Source organism: Bufo gargarizans, chromosome 1 (genome assembly GCF_014858855.1).
Source record: "Bufo gargarizans isolate SCDJY-AF-19 chromosome 1, ASM1485885v1, whole genome shotgun sequence".
In the NCBI taxonomy this organism is placed as follows: Eukaryota; Metazoa; Chordata; class Amphibia; order Anura; family Bufonidae; genus Bufo; species Bufo gargarizans.
In genome coordinates this window covers 297340173-297361739 of record NC_058080.1, presented here as the reverse complement: position 1 = coordinate 297361739, position 21567 = coordinate 297340173, and the positions used below count along the sequence as shown (strand labels likewise).

The 21567-nt window shown below is 44.4% G+C and overlaps 1 protein-coding gene across 2 annotated transcripts in view; it reads left to right on the top strand.

Moving 5' to 3' along the window:
- The window catches only part of SLC20A2 (solute carrier family 20 member 2), a 108657-nt gene that overhangs the window by 65814 nt on the left and 21276 nt on the right, over positions 1 to 21567 (top strand). For both annotated transcript variants that reach the window (XM_044304906.1, XM_044304899.1), the window contains exons 2-4: positions 2556 to 3120; positions 17695 to 17835; positions 20617 to 20702. In XM_044304906.1, the coding sequence (XP_044160841.1) occupies positions 2832 to 3120; positions 17695 to 17835; positions 20617 to 20702 (516 nt within the window). In that variant the 5' untranslated portion in view covers positions 2556 to 2831. The remainder of the gene's footprint in view (positions 1 to 2555; positions 3121 to 17694; positions 17836 to 20616; positions 20703 to 21567) is intronic.

Here is a 21567-nt window from a genome sequence, read left to right as displayed (position 1 = left end):
CATGTGGATGGGTCAGAGAATATAAGGATTGGGTCATGGGACGTCAAACTAGTTTAATGATATAGCTGTGACGGATCCATGCAGTCGTATACCGCTTCCAGCTGCTCATGGCACTTATGTATGCCAAAGGACATGGAAAGGAGGCATAGCATGGATATGTGCCCGGGAGGTTGCATGAAGGCATAGCATGGATGGATGGCCGGGAGGTGGCGTGGAGGCATAACATGGATGGATGGCCGGGAGGTGGCGTGGAGGCATAACATGGATGGATGGCCGGGAGGTGGCGTGGAGGCATAACATGGATGGATGGCCGGGAGGTGGCGTGGAGGCATAACATGGATGGATGGCCGGGAGGTGGCGTGGAGGCATAACGTGGATGGATGGATGGCCGGGAGGTGGCGTGGTGCCATAACGTGGATAGATGGATGGCCGGGAGGTGGCGTGGAGCCATAACGTGGATATAGGAAAAGGACATGGCCTTGAGGCATAGCATGAATATTTGGCATATGATAGATATACATCAGATACTGGGCACGGAGGCATATGATGGATATACATCAGATACTGGGCACGGAGGCATAGTGTAGATATGGTGGCACGGGGCATTTTTCAGTGTAAAATTACAAGCTACTGTAAAGCAACCCCAAGCCAAGTCTGACGCTTACTTCTTGGTATAAAAATAATTGCCCACTTTAAGTGGCATTATTCTTGTATATGCCGAGTACTGTCTTCCAAGTATATGGTTAGACTGAATTCCTCCAGCATGCAGCTTTTCTGAAAAGTTACCGGTAGACCGACAAATAGCCCACCTAATAATAAGAGAGCAAAAAATGCTGGTGTCCCCGGTTTCATATTTCCCATAGACCTTGATCTAATATCTGGAGCTGGCAAAAAAAGCGGAGTTGTAAAAAAAAAACCCACAAAAGTGCAGAAAACTCCACTACAAGCTTATGTGTGCAGGCACCCTAACAATTGCTGACTTCTTTTTGGTGTCAGCCATGTGTAAAGATGGAGCGTGTGATGTGCAGCTCGGGACATTTATCTAACTGGGGTAACGTAGAACTGGCTTAGTTGTCCAGAGCAACCAATCAGATTCCACCTTTCATTTCCAAAGGAGCTGTGAAAAATGAAAGGTGGGTCCTGATTGGTTGTCATGGGCAACTAAGCCATCTTTCCTTTACACCAGTTTTGGTAATTCCCTTTACTTTAGACCTGGCCTGTAAAAATGTTTTTTTTAAGTATGATAAGGTTTATTTATTTATATCTATCTCTTATATTATGAAAAATTAGTTTTTGTCTCTGTTCTTTATGCGCGACCAAACGACTGGACTGATCTTCACCAACTTTGACACGAGGGTATATCGGGTGTCCGGGAAGGTTTTAGACCGGGTCTCAGCTCTCTAGGACATACCGTTCCTGCGAAATTCCCCAAAAAATTACCTGCATTAGCCAATCCAAACCTGCAAGTCTTGCTCTCCTAACTGCCATACACACTGTCACATGTCCCTTATCAGCCAATAGAAGCTCGCAGACAGTTTTTACTCCAGGTTTCCATAACAACCCAGCCATTTTTCTTCACTGCTGTAGGTCAGCTTTAGGCCAGGGCTACATGATGACAATAAATCGCACGACACATGGGGAACAACTACGCTGCTACATGCATCCATCTTGGATGGACTTTTTGGGACTGTCGCAGCAAGTGCGACAGCATAGCTTATCATTATAAAAATTGTTGCGTGACATTGGTATGACAAAAGGTCACTGTTATGGGGGATACTGTCGATATCTTTTAACGACACACAGAAACATTAAATGAAATATACTCGTGCAAAGCCGGGTCCTTCTGCTAGTATATATAGATTTTACAAAAGGGGGTGGGGGCATTGACCACTTGGAAAGTCAATGGTGTCCAGCAGGATGGGACGTTTGGGATGAGCACTGTGAGGAGAGCCTTGTCAGTCACTGGCTTCCAGCCAGGAGGGTTTTCAGCGATGTCCTTGCCTGAAAGCACCTGACATCGGCTTCCCTCACATTGCACCTCCAAAATGTCCTTTTCAGCTGGTTGTCGGGCACAGGATGCCAAGCTTCTCTTCAGGGAGCTGCACAGCACCCACCCACTAGTAGTTTAACCCTTTCTGTGCGTTGTTTGACCTTGTTATGTGAGGAAGACGTTTTAAACACCAGCCCAGCACAGGTACACAGAGTCCTATAAGTGGAGCACAGTTGAAACCGGGTGTCGGGTTCATCTGAGAGCTGAGTGGTCTCCACACTTCTCTCCGTTTTTCCAGGGCGCTCGTTTCCATCCCTTTGAACTGTCCTTTCCTACAGCTTTGTGTGGCACTAAGCGTTGCATTTCTGGCATGCTTATGTAACTAAAGCTTGTAGAGTCTTATAATAATCTTATTTCTTTGTGTTTTTGGTTGAAATGTCACATGCTGAAGCTGAGATCCAGCCAGCAGATTTATTCTCCCCTCCCCCCTTTCTCTCTTTCTGCCAAAGATCATATTATTCTATCTACCATGAAATGATCAATTTCTTTTTTTTTTTTTCCATAGGACAAGAAAATAAAGAGAACTTATTCAAGAGCAAATTATGGAATGTGTTTCACTGACTGAGCGCACCCAGAGGAACTTTCCTGCCAGTATTTTTATTACCCTCAGTTAGCATTTTCTCCATTCTCTTGAACACTAGCACTTTCCAGCAGAGCTGATCCCAGTTACACAGCTCTGCTCAACAGGTTTTCATACTCCTGTTTTTGCTACCGCCCCCGATTTCTAATTTTCCCTTTTTTATTTTACCTGGAGTAAGAGCAAGAAAACGAAACCGCCAACATGGTTCTTGACGAGTATCTGTGGATGGTTATATTGGGCTTCATCATAGCTTTCATCTTGGCCTTTTCTGTTGGTGCAAATGATGTGGCCAATTCGTTTGGCACTGCGGTGGGTTCTGGAGTGGTGACTTTACGGCAGGCTTGCATACTGGCATCAATTTTTGAAACTGCTGGCTCGGTATTGCTGGGAGCTAAAGTTGGAGAAACCATCCGGAAGGGTATTATCGATGTAAACCTTTATAACAACACTGTGAGCCTACTGATGGCGGGAGAGGTTAGCGCTATGGTTGGTAAGTAGTTTGTGTTTCTTCTGAACTAAATGGGCTTTTGCTGGATTTGTTGAGTGTGCAGACCTTTCTAGCACCTCATTTGGTAGTTTTAAAAGGTTTAGGGTACTTTCACATTAGCAGTAGGGGAATCCGGCAGGCTGTTCCGGCGGGTGAACAGCCTTTCGGATCCATCCTGCTGCTAGTTCACGTGTGCCCCCGGACTGCCGCTCCGTCCCCATTGACTATAATGGGGGCGGGGGCGGAGTTCTGGCGGCAGCACGGCAAAAAGAGCCAGCCCCCCCCCAAATTATAGTCAATAGGGACGCAGCGGCAGTCCGGGGGCACACGTGAACTAGCGGCAGGATGGATCCGACAGGCTGTTCACCCGCCAGAACAGCCTGCTGGATTCCCCTGCCGCTAAAATAAAACTAGCCTTAGATTTGGAGGTGTGACTTAGAGTCTTAATTCCTTTGCGCACCTTGATGTAACTGTATGTCCAAGATGTGCAAGGTGTATATGCATCCTGCTCCATATGCAGTGAGTGTTGGTTGTGTAAGGGTACTTTCACAGTATCGTTAAAGTTTTCCGGTATTGAGTTCTGTCATAGGAGCTCAATAACGGGGGGAAAAAACGTTTTATGCATTCTGAATGGAAAGCAATCTGTTCAGTATGCATCATTAGGTCTTCCGTTCCGTTCCTTTTATGGTATTTGGCATGCTGCAGTATTTTCTCTGGCCAAAATTCTGGAACACTTGCTATTTCCATTGAAATTTATAATTGCCGGATCCGTCACCAAGTGTTCATGAAATTGCTGCATTGACAGATCCGGTTTTCCGGTCTGCCCATGCACAGAACTTAAAAAATGTGAAAAAAATAAATACCGGATCCGGTATTTGAATGCATTTGTCAGACGGATCCGGAAACAAATTATATCCGTTTGCATACAGATTTCCGGATCTTTCAGGCAGTTCGGCAACGCCCGTGTGAAAGTACCCTAAGGCTGTGTTCACATCTCCATTTCGGAGATCTGGTGCAAATGCCGGCTGTTGACCGGACAAAAAAACGTTGAATGCTGGAAATCGGCTGGATCTCCGCCATACCTCATTGCAGTCAGTGGGGATACAGCAGGCTGCTGTGTCCAGGATCTCATAACGCAGATATGAACAAGGCCTAATGCAGCTGGTACCTGCTCGCAATGACCGGGATCCTTAGATGCTGCTCTCAGTAATGAATATAGCATCTCGGAGGTAAATCAGAATGGAGACAGTAAAACAACATAATTGGTATCTCTGCGGCTGGAAATGTCTGAACTATTAAAATATAAAAGTATTGTCCCTGCATTTGATCAAAAAGTCATATCTACTCCAAAATGGTACCATTAAAAAACTACAGCTTGTTTCTCAAGGAGACACACCCTCAAACAGCTCTGAAGATGGAAATATAGAAGTTATGCCTGTCCAAATATAGCGATGCAAAAAATAAACTGGATTTTCTTTTTTTAAGTAGTAAAACATAATTAAAATTATATAAATATGGCATAGCGGTAATCATACTGACCTGCAGAATAAAGTCATGGGGCCAGATTTATCATTAGCTCAGGTCAGAATAAGGCCTCTTTCACACTACAGTTTTTTGCGTTCCGTATACGGTCCGTTTTTTGCGTTCCGTATACGGTCCGTATACGGAACCATTCATTTCAATGGTTCCGCAAAAAAACGGAATGTGTTCCGTATGCATTCCGTTTCCGTATTTCCGTTTTTCCGTTCCGTTGAAAAGATAGAACATGTCCTATATTTGGCCGAGAATCACAGTCCGTGGCTCCATTCAAGTCAATGGGGCCGCAAAAAAAACGGAACACATACGGAAATGCATCCGTATGTCTTCCGTATCCGTTCCGTTTTTTGCGGAACCATCAATTGAAAATGTTATGCCCAGCCCAATTTTTAATATGAAATTACTGTATACTGTATTTGCCATACGGAAAAACGGAACGGAACAACGGAACGGAAACGGAACCACAACGGAAGCAAAAAACGGAACAACGGATCCGTGAAAAACGGAACGCAAAACACTGAATGCAACATACTGTAGTGTGAAAGAGGCCTAAGGCTGAGTTCACACGGGTGAGATTTCCGCGCGGGTGCAATGCAGGAGGTGAACGCATTGCACCTGCACTGAATCCTGACCCATTCATTTCAATGGGGCTGTGTACATGAGCGTTTTTTTTCATGCATCACTTCTGCAATGCTTTAAAATCGCAGCATGTTCTATATTCTGCGTTTTTCACGCAGCCCTGGCTCCATAGAAGTGAATGGGGCTGCGTTAATAACGCATTGCATCTGCAAGCAAGTGCGGATGCAATGCGTTTTTCACTGATGGTTGCTAGGAGACGTTGTTTGTAAACCTTCAGTTTTTTATCATGCGCGTGAAAAACGCATCAAAACGCACTGCACCCGCGTGGAAAAAACTGAACAACTAAACGCAATTGCAGCCAAAACTGACTGAACTTGCTTGCAAAATGGTGCGAGTTTAACTGAACGCACCCTGAACGCATCCGGACCAAATCTGTCACGCTCGTGTGAACTCAGCCTAATGGAGTGAAAAAGTCCCAAAAAAGTCCCAAACGCTAAAACTGCGCACAAATTTGCGACTTTTTTCTGCTCTGCACTATGCTCGCCAGTTTTCTGAAAGTGGGCGTGTTTTCTTATGTAAATGAATCTCTAGACAGATTTACTATTGGGACTATTTAAAAAGTCGCAAAAAAGTCGCAATTTCACTCCAGTGAGGACCATGCTTATCTTATGAGACTTTTTAATAGAACATGCGACTTTTTCATAAAGACGTGCGACTTTTTCGTAAAGATGTGCGACTTTTGTAAAGCTGCTTACTGACGGATAAACTGCTACCGTCAAACCACATTTATTACAGTCTTAAAGGGGCGATAATAAATCTGACTTGGCTAAAACTGACTTTAGCCATATGTGAAAGTGGAGTGAGCTGTCAGAGTCATGATAAATCTGGCCCCATGTGTTATTTTTGAGGGGAAAGTAAATTCTGTGCAAATCAGGACCCAAATCTCACATGACTGAACGGAAAAGTAAAAAAGTTATGGCTCTTGTCTTGTGAGAAAATAATAATAAATGCGGCACTCGCCGGATCCTTTTTGGAGTTTTTGTTTTTCTTTGAAACATAGTCTCTGGTGCAGGCACTTACTCAGTGGCAGGCAGGCTATTGGACAATTGACTGGTTCTGAAATGTCACCACTTGTCTTTGTTGCTCCTGGGTGGATGATCTTCTGTGCTTGCGCAGAACATTCACTTACTGTTCCTGATCAGTAATTGCTGCAAAGTGTTTTTTTTATTTTTATTATTAGTTTTTTATGATATGGTTTTACAAAAGGGTTGGGGGTATTGACTTGACCACTTGGAAAGGCAATGGCCTTCAGCAGGAGAGGACATTTGGGATGAGCCCTGTGAGGAGAGCCTCGTCAGTCAATCCGCCTGGCTGGAAGCAGCTGTGTCAATGCCCGAGAGTAGCTGATACCAAAGGTAAATGCAATAAGATTTTTTTGTAAGAAACTGGAGTTGTAAACAGGCTTTTCATCAACAGCATTACATATAGGAAATCCTGAAAAATATTTGTTCTCTTGAAACCTCTATATTCGTATTTGTAACTCTTCCTGCAAAACAAAAAACAAGCTGTTATGTGGAATGATCAAGCTCTGGCTCCTGCAATGCAAGGATGAAAAAAAAGAGCCAAAGGGTTAAAGGCAGTATCTACCTAAAGTAATTAAAGGGACTCTGTCACCAGTTTCTAACCCCCCCCCCCCCCCTTTTAAAACTATTGTTCTCTCCATGGTGCCCTTGTCATTACAAAGCTGTTATAAGATAAATCCGCCGTGTAGTTTTGATAAAAATCGCTTTTATCTAACCTGTCAATCTTCTGGATAAGGTGCCCAGGGCGTTTCTGAAGGTCTGAATCTGCCGCTCTCCGCCGCCGCCGTTGGTGCCCAGCTCCTCCCATGATCCTTTCAGCGCCACCTCGATGTAATGAAATCCGCCTCCGGCTCTCCTCAGTGCCCCCTCCTCCTTTTCAAAGATCCCGCGCGTGCGCACAGGCCTGTGCCTGATGCGCCCGTGCGGACTTTTAGATTCTGCCTCGTTGAGCGAAGTGCGCATGCACGCGCGCGAACATGCGCTTCAACGAGGCAGAATCTAAAAGTCCGCACGGGCGCATCAGGCACAGGCCTTTGCGCACGCGCGGGATCTTTGAAAAGGAGGAGGGGGCACTGAGGAGAGCCGGAGGCGGATTTCATTACATCGAGGTGGCGCTGAAAGGATCATGGGAGGAGCTGGGCACCAACGGCGGAGAGCGGCAGATTCAGACCTTCAGAAACGCCCTGGGCACCTTATCCAGAAGATTGACAGGTTAGATAAAAGCGATTTTTATCAAAACTACACGGCGGATTTATCTTATAACAATAGCTTTGTAATGACAAGGGCACCATGGAGAGAACAATAGTTTTAAAAGGGGGGGTTAGAAACTGGTGACAGAGTCCCTTTAATGGTAAAAAAATATTGGCGCAATCAGACACTTAGCTGAAGGTCTTCACCAAACAAAATTAAAATTGCTGCATCCACATCCAGTAGCACGTAGTGAAGCTCCTCCATTAGAGATTTCCACCATCATCGGTAGCTTGTGAAAAAAGAAAAAGACAACCATGACCTCCAGTGGTATGGTGCCGCAACACTACTGCTACACTAACAATCACATGGCATCCGCAGTCCATGTGTGTATTAGCCCAACTCGAGTTTCGCCTGGCAGCTTCTTGTCTTGTAGGCCGTGGCAGTCTTTTTCTTGTCCCACAGGCTACTGAAGACTGTGGAAGGAGGAGTTTCACTACATGCTAATGGATGAGGATGCATCATTACCTTGGCTGCTCTGCACTTGGTGACAAACCTGTATTGATTGTGCAGGCTCTGTGGTAACACTCCAGGGTGCAGTTTCTGAATCTGTACCTAAAGTTATATAGGGGAAGATTTATCGAACTGACTTAGTTGCCCAACCTTTTATTTTCAAAAGGAGATTTGAAAAATGAAAGGTAGAATCTGGTTGCTATGGGCAACTAAGCCAGTTCTACTTTACACCAGTTTGATAAATGTCACCCATAGTGTTTGATGGACACCGCCTCCTTTCTTAATTTCTCATTTTTTTTATTTTTTTTTTTTGGTTGGGAGACCTTTTGAAAGCAGAGGGGTGTTAAAGGTTCCAATGTTTGCTCTAAAGTAATCAAATCAAACATATAGTGGGGAATTTTATGAAGATAATTATTCAATTTTCCCATTCGCCTATGACAGCACCTCTGGAGAGACCACCTCCTCAGGACAGGATTTAGAACCCCTTTGAGAGGGTCCACCCCCTCTATCCCCAGTTCTGTTTCCTGTCCTAAGGGACAGGTGGGATCAGAATTGCTAAAGAAGAAAAAAGATGGAGCTGCGGGAGCCCCGACTTTGAATAGTATTAGGAGGGATATCCCGTGCGGCCTAAGACTCCTCTAGGAGCCGCTGCAAAATACTGGGCTTCCTTCTCCCTCCTACCCCACTCCGTTCTCCTTTTTGGTTGTCTGCGGCCGTGTTTGCATGTCCGGCGTGTGGGATATAGCACTTCCGGGTTGCATCAGTGGAAGGAAGCTGACACTGTATACGAAGTGGGGGAGCCGGCATGCGCGCCCAGGGAGAAAACCCCAGCCAGCTCACTGCCATGCCAGCGTGGAAGAGGCTAGCAGTTCCTCCATTCTGGCTGGGTTATTGCTGCTTGAACATGGAGCAGACTCAGCATGCTGAAACCACTAATACGCCGGTACCACGTGGGGTAAGAGGGGTTGTACCCGGCTATATTTCTACAGTGTGTTACTCATGGAATAGGGCCCCAAAGCTTGATGCCCCGGTAGCCAAGATGTCCAAGAAATCAGCGCTTCCGTTTGAAGATATGGGTTCTCTTTAAAAACAAAATGGACAAGAGAGCAGAGATTTATTTAAAAAATAATTGGGAAGCCTCTGCGGTGGCCTTTAAACCTGCTATTGCCACCACTTCCGTCAGTAGATCCCTGAAAGTGTGGATGAGGGCGTTGGAAGCTCACATTAAAGGAGGTACCCCTAGGAAACAGTTAATTTCCTCTTTCCCTACTATAAATAATGCTTTGGGATTTTTGGCCAATGCTTCCGCTGACTCATTAAGGTTATCTGCTAGAGCTTCCGCCTTATCTTACTATGCCCGTAGAGCTAGAATGGGGATGCTAGTTTTAAGGCTAAACTTTGTGCCATTCCTTGTTAAGGTGAATACTTATTTGGGCCAGTCCATGACGATTAACTGGAGAAGGCTTCAGATAGAGGAAAAGCATTTTTCTTCCTATCAGTCAGCAGCCCCCTAGGAGGTCCTTCCGTCCCAGGCTTAATAGAGAAAATTTCAAGGGGAAGGAAAGAGCTAAACAGTTTGTGGGAGCTGCTAGAAAGTCTAAGGGGTTTCTTTTTTCCGGGTCAGATGCCTCTAAAAAGCAACCCCAATGACGCCAGGCCTCCAGTAGGTGGTGCTGGCCAGGGTGCATTGTGGGTCCGGAATACACTACGGACGTGTGAATGGACCCTAAGGCTAAGGTTTCAGAGTTTACCAATAGAAAGATTTGTGATAACAGATTATCGATCAGATCCTCTAAGACAGTCGGCCATCATATCAGAAGTTTTCTCCCTATTAAAGAAAAGTGCTGGTAGAAGTTCCAAGATAGGAAGTGGCAAGAGGTCTTTACTCTACCCTTTTTCTTGTCAAAAAACCAAATGGTTTGTTTCGAACAATAATAAACTTAAAATGTTTGAACGGTTATCTGGTGTACGAGAGATTTCAGATGGAATCCATCAGGTCGGCTTTGAACAATCCCTTTCCGGACTGTTATATGGCCTCAGTAGATCTGAGGGATGCGTACTATCATGTCCCTAATCCATCCCAGCCACCAGATGTTTCTGAGAGTAACAGTCCAGCTAAAAGAGTAGGTTCTGCATTTTCAGTTTCGGGCCCTTCCCTTTGGGCTATCCCAGGCTCCTAGGGTCTTTACAGAGATTATTGCAGAGATGATGGCCCACGTGAGGGAGAAGGAGATGGTTATCATTTCCTACCTAGACTCTTTTCTTGTCACCCGGTAAAATCGGATCCTTCAGGGACAGATTGCTTGGTTAAGCAAAGTTCTCGACAGACTAGGGTGGGATATAAACCTGGAAAAGTCCAGTTTGTCCAAATCGGAGATCCAGCTTCTTCGGGGTGATCCTAGATTCCAGAAACCAGAGATGCCTGTTGCCCGTGCAGAAGGCTTTTCTGACCAAGTCAAGGGTTCAATGCCTTCTCTCACATCAGTCTGTTTCCTTGAGGGATGCCATTTCTATGCTGGGTCTCATGACTGCCGCTATTCCGGGGGTAGAGTGGGCCCAGTATCATTCAAGGCTTCAGATTCTGGAAACTTGGGACAGATGGGATCTCTCTATCACACCAGACTCTTAAGTTCTTTGGGATGGTGGATGGATCTGCAAAATCTACACAGAGGTGTTCCTTGGTTCAGGGAGACGGTTCTCACCTTGACCACGGATGACAATCCATCCGGATGGGGAGCCCACATGGGGTCGCTTCTGTTACAGCTTCTGGGACAACAGCTCTCTGTCTCAGTCTCACAATTTCAAGGAGCTGAATGCAATCTGGTTAGCCTTGATGCAGAGTCTCCCAATTATCAGGGGCAGAAACGTGAGGGGTTACTCAGGCAATATGACAGCAGTGGCCTATATCAACTGACAGGGAGGTAACAGGGCTCCGGTCCCTCAGTCATCAGATTTTCAGTCTGGCAGAAACTTCTCTATCTCTTTCTGCAGTACATCTAAGAGAAACAGACAATGTGAAAGCGGATTCCTCAGCTGTCATCATCTGTGCCTGGGGGAATGGTCCCTAGACCAGGGAGTATTCAGATTACAGCCTTATGGGGTGTCCCGGAGATAGCTCTTTTTGCCACCAGGTCAAACAAAAAGGTAGAAGTTTTCTGTTCTTTCCCTGAAGGAGCATCCAAAAGCAGTGGAAACATTTGCTCAATCCTGGGAGCAGGGCCTTCTATATGCTTTTTCCTCTTTAAAGCTGTTACCGGGGGTCCATCAGGGAGGAACGTGCCACGGTGATAGTAATGGCTCCCTTTTGGCCAAGGAGGGTATGGTTTCCTGGCTCCGTAGGATGTCGATAGCCATCCCTTGGGTTCTTCCCGAGTCCCGTGAACTTCTGGCTCAGGGGCCAATCTTTCACCCAGAAGTGAAAACCCTTCACCTGACTGCTTAGTTGTTGAAATTGAGATTTTGAGGAAGAGAGGGCTTTCTGAGGATATTTCCACTCTGTTGGCAAGTCGTAAGAAGGTCCCTTCTGATATCAATCTGAGAGTTTGGAGGGCTTTTTACAGATTTGCCAATAGACCACTGGATGTACTAGATGTTCCGGACATTCCACTTGTATTAGATTTTTTTTGAAGGTGCAGATTTTTGTGTTAAATGCCTTGTTTGAGTTTAAGTTAGCAGAATATCCTTGGATTAAGAGATTTGTGACTGCAGTGTCGAAGTTATCCCCGGCCTGTAAAAATAGGGTGCCTCCCTGGGATTTAAACTTTGTTCTTTCAGCTCACACTCCAGAACCTTTTGAGCCTATCAGTACTATTTCACCAAAGAGGTTCCCTTTAAGGGAGAGCATGTCATCAACTTTATGCTGTCGTTAGTATGGGCAGCATAAAGTAGACAAGTGAATTGATTTCAACGGTCTGTCATGTCTAAGTTAAAAGCAAGTGGTTGCCGAGAACGAACATCACAAGCATTGCAGACTGGGCCTGGAAAACTGTCAAATCTACATGATTCTCCCTGCCCACCTACCAAGTTTTCTCCCTTTCTCTCTAGGAGAGAACTGCCATTCGTCAGCAGATGGGTGGGAGAGCAGTAGATTATGAATAACCAGGACTCTTCTAAAGTAGATTTGACTCTTCAAGGCCTGTGCTCCAATGAATATGATTCTGGTTCTCGGCAACCACTTTTTAGTTCATGAGTGACACACCAACATGTCTGTCACTATTTTATGTGGCCCTTAGTGAGGTCAGCATAAAATTGATGACGGGTTCCCTTTTAAGCTTGTGGTCCTCTTGGCCATTACATTTGCTGTGCTCTCCATTAACCAGCCCTACTTGGTAATCTTGAAGGGTAGGGATTTCTCCTGATTCCTTTTGGTTAAAAAAAGAAAGTCTCTTCCCAGTTTCACCTTTCCCCAGAGATAGTATTGCCACCCTTCTGTTCTTCTTTCCCCGAATTCCATTGTTTGGATTTTAGGTGGTGTATTATTCAATATCTACAGGTCACTCAGCCTTGAGGTCCTCCTCACATCTGTTGCTTTTATTCCAGGGTGCAAAGAAAGATAGATAGATAGATAGATAATTGCCACTAATCATGTCATGTGAAAGGGTATATTAATATGGGGGAGAGTTATCTAGACCGGCATGTGCTACGCCTCCCCTGTACTGCTGGGGGATGTGCTTAATTTATAATGAGGCTTAACCATGCTTTTCTAATCCTGTACAACCCTTTTCATTTTTACCTAGTTTACACATGCAAAATAATACTCATGCAAGCTAATTTCAAAAAAAGTATTTAGGAAAGTTGCTAGGTCACGTCCCAGCCATTAGCATTGTGCATAATGTGAACTTGGTCTTGATTACTGTATTTTATCTGAAATATCGAAGTTTTTCTTGATATCCATGGCCTCTAATAGTCACAAAAGGCTTCCAAGTGTAACCTATATCCTTACCTTTTTTAGAGTTTAGTTGCAAACATATATTCTTTTCAGCAATGTAAACCACTGTTTAATTGTTCAGAATCAAGCCTGCCTTAAAGTTTTTCAAGGTGTTCCCTTATTAGAAAACTGGAGTGGAAAAAGGTCTGTATGAAAAAATTCTACAAAAACTGAGTGGGCGTTCAGGAGACATGTTGCTAAGTTGAATGAACTTAGAGGTGAGGCGTAGAGAGAGAGAATGTCTGTCTGAATTTTAGGGTACTTTCACACGTTAAACTTTTCTGGCATAGAGTTCTGTCCTAGGGGCTAAATACCGGAAAAGACTGATTAGTTTTATCCTAATGCATTCTGAATGGAGAGCAATCCGTTCAGGATGCATCAGGATGTCTTCAGTTCAGTCACTGTATGGTTTTTGGACGGAGAAAATACCGCAACACTTGCCGGATCCAGCATTATTTTCCATTGAAATGCATTAATGCCGGATTCGGCCCCAAGTGTTCCGGAAAAAACGGATCCTGTTTTGCGGTCTGTGCATGCACAGGCCTTCTAAAAATGTGAAAAAGATAAATACCGGATCCGGTTTTCTGGATGACAACCAGATAGACTGATCCGGTATTGCAATGCATTTGAGAGACTGATCCGTCTACAAATGGTAAACGTTTGCATACAGATTTCTGGTCCTCACATGGTGGTGAATTGCCTTGTCACATAACCCTCTTAATCATTTTATGGAAAGATCTCTGTATGGACTGCACAAAAGACTTTTTTTTTATTTTATTTTTTATTATTTTTATATCCTTGCTTTATGTTCATTTTGGTCTAAAATCCTTTTTTCTGTCGGTCTTTTTTCAACAGTTTTTCCTCTACAGCTTTGATTTTTCACTGCATCTGCAGACTCTTGCTTTCTGCTCTGCAGTGTATCCGTCAGAGCTGCTCTAACGTAAGCCATACACATGAGATAAAAGTTGACCTTTTTTATATATATATATATATATATATATATATATATATATATATATATATATATTATTTTTTTTTATTTTTTTTTTATTTATTTTTTTTGCCATTTTAGAAGGCTGTCTTTTGAAAAACTATCATGACCGAACAGCAGAACACTGAGATCAGGACACTAGTTAAAGGGGTTATCCCATGATTAATGTAAAAAATTTAAATCTGACATCATACAGTACATAATATCTTTCTAACAAAGCTAGAACCGGCCCTGTACCTCACATGGATCCAGAGATCTCCCCTTTCATTGCTCTGCTAGATTGATAGCAAGCTGGCAGCTTAAAGGGAGCGTCTTCTCTGCTGCAGCTAAGGGGGCGTGTCCATGCTCTGCCTACCCCAGCTCAGGAGCCAGTTGAAGGATGAAACTGAGCATGTGCGGTAGGGGAGGGCGATATGGCCTAAAATCTATATTGTGATATAATTTTAAGCATGCTCGATATATCGCGATATATTGTTTTCTATATGGGGGGGTTTAAACCTTCTTCTTTTTTTTTTTTTTTTTTTTTTTAAATAACTATTAGCCCCCTTAAGGGCTAGAACCCTTGTCATATTCACCCTAATAGGACTTTACACTCTCTCTGCTGCCCTGTGCTTTGTGCACACAACAGCAGGGAGCTGACCATGGCAGCCAGCCTCTGATGTGCCCCCCAGCCATCAGAGGATCAGCCCCCCAGCCTCTCCCTCTTATCAGCCCCCTCTGGTAACTCAAACCCACCCCCCTCCTTCCCCAGTATTAATCATTGGTGGCAGTGGGCAGTGGGCAGTGCGCCCCCCCCCCCCCCCACATCATTGGTGGCAGCAGCAGCTCCGATCGGTTTCCATGGCAGGCCAAGACGCTACTGAAGTCCTGGCTGCCATGGTATGTCAGTGAGCAGCATTATACTCGCGTGCGCCGTAGCCGCCGGGCGCTCCTTCTGTCTGTGTGGCGCATTGCTAATGCTTATAGCTCTCGTGCGCCATGGCCGCCGGCTATATGCACAAAATCCATATTGTGGCACAAATTTATATCGCCTATACCGCCCACCCCTAATGTGGCCATCTCGGTGAGGGGGAAAACAAACAGCAGATGGCGCTATGGATATTTTATTGCATGCAATTACAAAAGTATAAAGATCGAGGTGCTGGTTTGAAAACTGAGAATATTTTCCGTGGGCTAACCCCTTAAAGGACATGTGGGACCCCCATATCGCCAAGCTCCATTTGTCTGCTGAGAATTTTGTACAGGAGCAGGAAGCCCATGCCAAGCTGGAAATGAACACCATTGAAATTTCTTAAAGGGTTGTCTCACTTCAGAAATTGGCACTATCCATGTGTAATCCATCACATTACACACTTCTCATTTCCATGGTTACAACCACCCTATTATCCAGCAACGGTGGTCGTGCTTGCACACTATTAGAAAAAGTGCTGGCCTCTCCTGTGGCCAGGAGAACATATAGGTACCACATGTGCTACATGCCCACCTCGTATCTGTGCTGCAGCTCAGCTATTTCAAATGACCAACATTCTGAATTTCCAAGTAAGGCTACTTTCACACTTGCGGCAGAGTTATCCGGCAACCAGTTCCATTGGCGGCTAAACGTATGCCAACTGATGGCATTTGTAAGACTGATCAGTCAGAAAAATGCATTGAAATGCCGGATTTACACCAAAATCTAGGTGGAAACACATTAGTAAATGTGGTCCAATGTCTATGAGGGTTACTTGAGAGGAGGGACCACTTTTACGTCTTAGAATGTGCTTGATGCTGTGTTTAGGTCCCATGCTTGACAGTTTGGGTGGGCCATTTATCGAATACAAAATAGGCTACATTCACACTGGCGTTTTGGTCTCAGTTTGTGAGATCCGTTTCACGGCTCTCACAAGCGGTCCAAAACGGATCCGTTTGCATTGTAATGCATACTGAAAGGAAAAGGATCCGCTCAGAATGCATCAGTTTAGTCTCCAATACGCTCTGGAGGTTGACACCAAAACGCTGTTAACCTGACGAACCGGAGCCAAACGGATCCATCCTGACACACAATGTAAGTCAATGGGGACTGATCCGTCTTCACTGGCACAATAGAAAACTGATTCATCCTCCATTGAATTTCAATGGTGTTCAAGACGGATCCGACTTGGCTATGTTAAAGATAATACAAACTGATCCGTTCTGAACGGATGCAGATGGTTGTATTATCTGAACTGAAGCGTTTGTGCAGATCCATGATGGATCCGCACCAAACGCAAGTATGAAAGTAGCCTTAAATGACGTCCCCTGTTTTTAAAGCTGGCCATATGTGTGATGTCTGTCTGTATGCTGTTAGCAGATTCGGCTAAATTTGGAGTGGTCTGCTGAGAACCTGATCCCTGTGCTGGCCATAGATGTGAGATACTTGCCATCCTTACCTAATACACCATACGCTTGCTTAGGCTCCTTTCACACCTGCGTTCAGGTGTCCGCTCGTGAGCTCCGTTTGAAGGGGCTCACAAGCGGCCCTGAACGCAGCCGTCTGGCCCTAATGCATTCTCGTGGAGGCGGATCCACTGAGAATGCATCCGCCTGCCAGCGCTCAGCCTCCGCTCCGCTCAGTGAGCGGACACCTGAACGCTGCAAGCAGCGTTCGGTTGTCCGCCTGGCCGTGCGGAGGCGAGCGGATCCGTTCCGACTTACAATGTGGGTCAATGGGGACGGATCCGCTTGAGCCATATGGTGTCATCTTCAATCTTCAAGCGGATCCGTCCCCCATTGACTTTCAATGTAAAGTCTGAACGGATCCGCTCAGGCTACTTTCACATTTAGAAAATTTTTCTAAGTTTAATGCAGACGGATCCGTTCTGAACGGAGCCACCGTCTGCATTATATGAGCGGATCCGTTCAGAACGGATACGATCGAACGCAGGTGTGAAAGTAGCCTTAGCTGAACATGCAAGTAGCCTAAGTTGGTCAACCCCTTTATGAAACCAGGGAAGGGGGATTGTGTATCAGTAAAAGTAGAGAATTATTTTTTGGGGAAGAAAAAAAATTTGTGTGTAAATATATAATATTATTATTATTATTATTATTATTATTATTATTATTATTATTATATTTTTTCATTCTCATAGCCATATGAGGGCTTACTTTTTGTAGAACAAGTTTTTACTTTTTTAAACTCAATTTAATTTACCATAGCTTGTATTGGAAGCGGGAAAAATCTTTTTGGCGTGCAATAATAAAAAAAAAACGCTATTCCGCCATGGGTTTTTTGGTTTTGTTTGCACTGTGCACTAAACATGAAATCTGATGGGTTAAATGATCGGGATTGGAGTTCTCTTCGCACCTGGTCACTGCCGGCAGGTGCCTGCTGTATTATACAGCCTGCACCCACTGCATATGGAATAAGCTCGGCATGTGAGCCTGCGCCACCATACATCCCTTTTTAAATGTGTTGTCTCACTTCAGAAAATTACATTTACCATGTAGAGAAAGTTAATACAAGGCACTTACTAATGTATTGTTATTATCCATATTGCCTCCTTTGCTGGCTGGATTCATTTTTCCATCACATTACACGCTGCTCTTATCCAGGGGGTAAGACCACCCTGCAATCCAGCAGTGGTGGTCGTACTTGCACATAATAGGAAAAAGTGCTGGCCTATTAGCACTACCATGGCCTCTATGAAATATCATATGCTTGGCGAGGAATGTGCGACTTCTCATATTGGTGCTCTTGAACCTGACATGTATGTGACGGTCTGACATTGTCCTCCTCTTTGCAGGCTCAGCCGCCTGGCAGTTGATCGCATCCTTCTTGAAACTCCCAGTCTCCGGGACGCATTGCATAGTTGGAGCAACAATCGGCTTCTCTCTTGTTGCCATCGGTACACAGGGTGTGCAGTGGATGCAGCTTGTCAAGATTGGTAATTGACATTTCCTTTTATGAGTGAGGGTATGTGGAAAACATTTTTAGAAATATCTGGTCAAACTATAGTAGACTTACTTTTTTCCAAGCATATAGTTGAAGGGACCAATGTTTAAATCGTTTCACTTAAACTTGCACACCTACGTACCTTTTCTCACATTGCAGGTAAGCAGTACACTACAGGATACGTGTTTGTATTCTTTTTGCTTCCTCTTTTGCCCATATACTATGTACTAATCTGTCACCAGCGACCTCCTCTCCAATTGTTTGCATAGACACATAGCTGTGGTTCATCTGATTTAAAACATTTTTTTTTTTGTTGATCCGAGGCTCCGTTCCTGAGTTATACGTTTTTTTGACATGCAAATTAGACCCTTGGTGCAATGGGGGTATCACCTTGCTCTTTTTGCACCCAAGCACCACTCATGTCTGTGGCCAGCCCCTCCCTCACTGCTTTGATTGAGGCCCCATTCACACAACAGTCTGCAGAACGCGGATCCGAGACAAATATGTTATGTCCGTGTTGCTAAAGTGTGTATGTATGTGTATGTATGTATGTGTGTGTGTGTGTGTGTGTATATATATATATATATATATATATATATATAATATTATTATAAAAAAAATTTGTTTTTGCAAAATGGACAAGAATAGGACATGTTCTATTTTTTTTATTTATTTGTAGAGCGGCCTAAAGAAAATACAGATGCGGACAAAACATGGTGTGCTGTTCGCATTTTTTTGCAGCCCCATTCAGAGGCCAGGCAAAAAGTCGGTTGTGTGAAGGGGGCCTGACTGGGCCAGGCAGTGGCAAAGCAGCGAAGGAGGGGCTGACCACAGAAAGGAGTAGAGCTTAGATGCAGCTAGAGCAATGGTGACGCCTCATTGCACCAATGCCTAATTAGCATATTATAGGTTTTCCGGGATATTTTAACTGATGACCTATCCTCAGGATACGTCCTCAGTATCTGATCGTGGGGGTCCAACACCCGGACCCCTGCCAATCGGCTGTTTGAGAAGGCACCGGTGTTCACCAAGCACAGCGCCGTACACTGTATAGCGGCTGTGCTTGGTATCAGAGCTCGGCCTCTTTCACTTCAATGGGGCTGAGCTGAATTTGCAAGGAGGCAGCAGCCCTATTGTGAGCACTGGTGCCTTCTCAAACAGCTAATTGGTGGGATCCTGGGTGTCGAACCCCCATCAATTAGATAACAATATCTCAGAAGACCCCTTTAAGAAAAAGTACAACTTGGGAACAAAGCCTGGGATCCACAAAAGAAAAAAAAAATAACTTTAATCAGGTGAACCACAGCTATGTGACTATGCAAACAGTTTGATAGGGAGGTCGCTGGTGACACATTCCCTTTAAGACTATTTAGAGTATGGTACGTATTATAAATGACAGGTCCTATTCCTGCTGCTCGTTTGCCCTTGTGTCCCAGTAATTTTGTTTATTCAAATCTGCTTCTACAATGTTCGTTTCCTATTTGGCTGGAATAGTAGCAGTGTTTATGGATGATGGTTTAGATCCAGAAAAGTCCTATTCATAACAGCAACCCAGCGGGGCACAGAAAGGGTATGTAAACCTGTGGACAGGTGTCTTATAAAAGGGTAATGACGTATCCTATCCTGAGTATCGGATCAGTGGGGGTCCGACACCCGTGACCCCTGTCAATCAGCTGTTTGAGAAGGCACAGGTGTTTCAGCCTTCTCCGTGCTCACCAAGCACAGTGCCGTACATTGTATAGTGTCTGTGCTTGGTATTGCACTCAGCCCTATTCACTTACATGGGGCTGAGCTGTGCTTAGGCTACGTAACCAATGACCGTGTCACATGCCTACTACCAGTGCCACTGCCTTCTCAAACAGCTAATTGGCGGGTGTCTGACCCCCACCAGATACTTATGACCTATCCAGAGGATAGACCATCAATATTTAAGTGTCTGAAAACCCCTTTAAATATAGAAATAATTAGTATTAAAGGGTTTGTCGTTAAAGAAGTAATTTCTGCTTTGTGTTCTGCAGATTGACGTCACTTCTGTGTTCCGCATGTGCTTGTTCCTCTTTTTCCTGTATGTTAGGTTGTATGTCTCGTTTGTAGGGTGGCTAATGTAGCAAGTTACGGGGCATTTGACGATAGGTCTGATCATAGCAGTTATACATTCCCCTTTAATAATGTTCTGTTCCATTTTGATTCACTTGTTTGTTTTTTAGTGCATTAGAAGAGGGTTATTTGAAATGTCTTTGCGCACGAGCTGTTTGGTTGTGGTTTTATCCCACCATTTATACTCTGAGCAGTTTTTATTCCAGGATCCTGTCATTCACTTTAATCTCTAGTAACGGAAACATTGTAACTTAACCTGCGATTTTGAGAATGTCGTAGAGTAACCACATGCAACCCCTCTTTAGAGTTACCTGTGTTACATATCATGTATGTGCAGATGTGCTTGTATGATATCACACTGTTTCTATTAATGCGATTTTCTTTTACAGTTGTATCATTGTGATCCTTTTATATACAGACGTACGGTATTATTATTAGTATTTCATCCGCTGCAGTGTGAGCAGCATATGAATGTCCTGTATACTGCTTGTGTCCATCTAACTAACCTTATGATCGCCCACTTGTGAATGCCCCAGTGTTTTTTTCCTTGTGGTTCGTCTTACTGATTTTTTTTTTTATTATTTTCTTTTTTTTTCTTTTCTACAAGACGCCTTGTGTAGCGCGTGGAACTTGGCGACACTCCTCTAAACTGGTTGCTTTCAATTCTTCATTGCAGTTGCCTCTTGGTTCATTTCTCCGCTGCTCTCCGGTCTGATGTCTGGTGGTCTTTTTATGTTGATTAAGTTTTTCATCTTGAATAAGGTAAATCATATCATAATTAGATCAGTTTTGCTCTATGAATAAAGCTGGAAAAAACTCACTGCTATATGCCACACGTTATGTTTTTTACCTTGCATTTTACCTGTTAAAGGGGTGTTCCAGTTGTTACAAGTTATATGCTATCCACAGGGTAGGGGAATAACTATTAGGCTACTTTCACACTCTCGTTTGCTGCGTATCCGTCATGGATCTGCACAGACGGATCCGTTCAGATAATACAACCGTCTGCATCCATTCAGAGCGGATCCATTTGTATTATCTGTAACGTATCCAAGACAGATCCGTATTGAACACCATTGAAAGTCAATGGAGGATGGATCCGTTTTCCAAAGCGGAATGGAGATGGAACGGAGGCAAACTGATGCATTCTGAGCGGATCCTTATCCATTCAGAATGCATTAGGGCAAAACTGATCCGTTTTGGACCGTTTGTGAGAGCCCTTAACGGATCTCGCAAACGGAAACCAAAACGCAAGTGTGAAAGTAGCCTTAGATTGGTTGGGGTCCTACCTCTGGGACTCCTGATCACGAGAGCGGGACCCCGTAGCCCTCAGAGCCCCCTGAAATGAATGGGGCAGCAGGTTTGGTATGCAAACTGCCACTCCATTCATCTGTATGGTAGTTTTGGAAATAGAGTGCTGTACTGACCTGAACTCCCATAAAGATGAATAGAGGGGCAGTGTGCACGCTGCACCTGCCACTCCTTTCCTTTTTATGGGCTCCGAGGTTTATGTGTTTCTTGTTCTTATGATCGGTGGGGGTCCCAGTAGTAGGATCTAATAGTTATCCCCTCTCCTGTGGAAAGGGGATAACTTGTAACAGCAGGAATACCCCTTAGGGCTCATGCA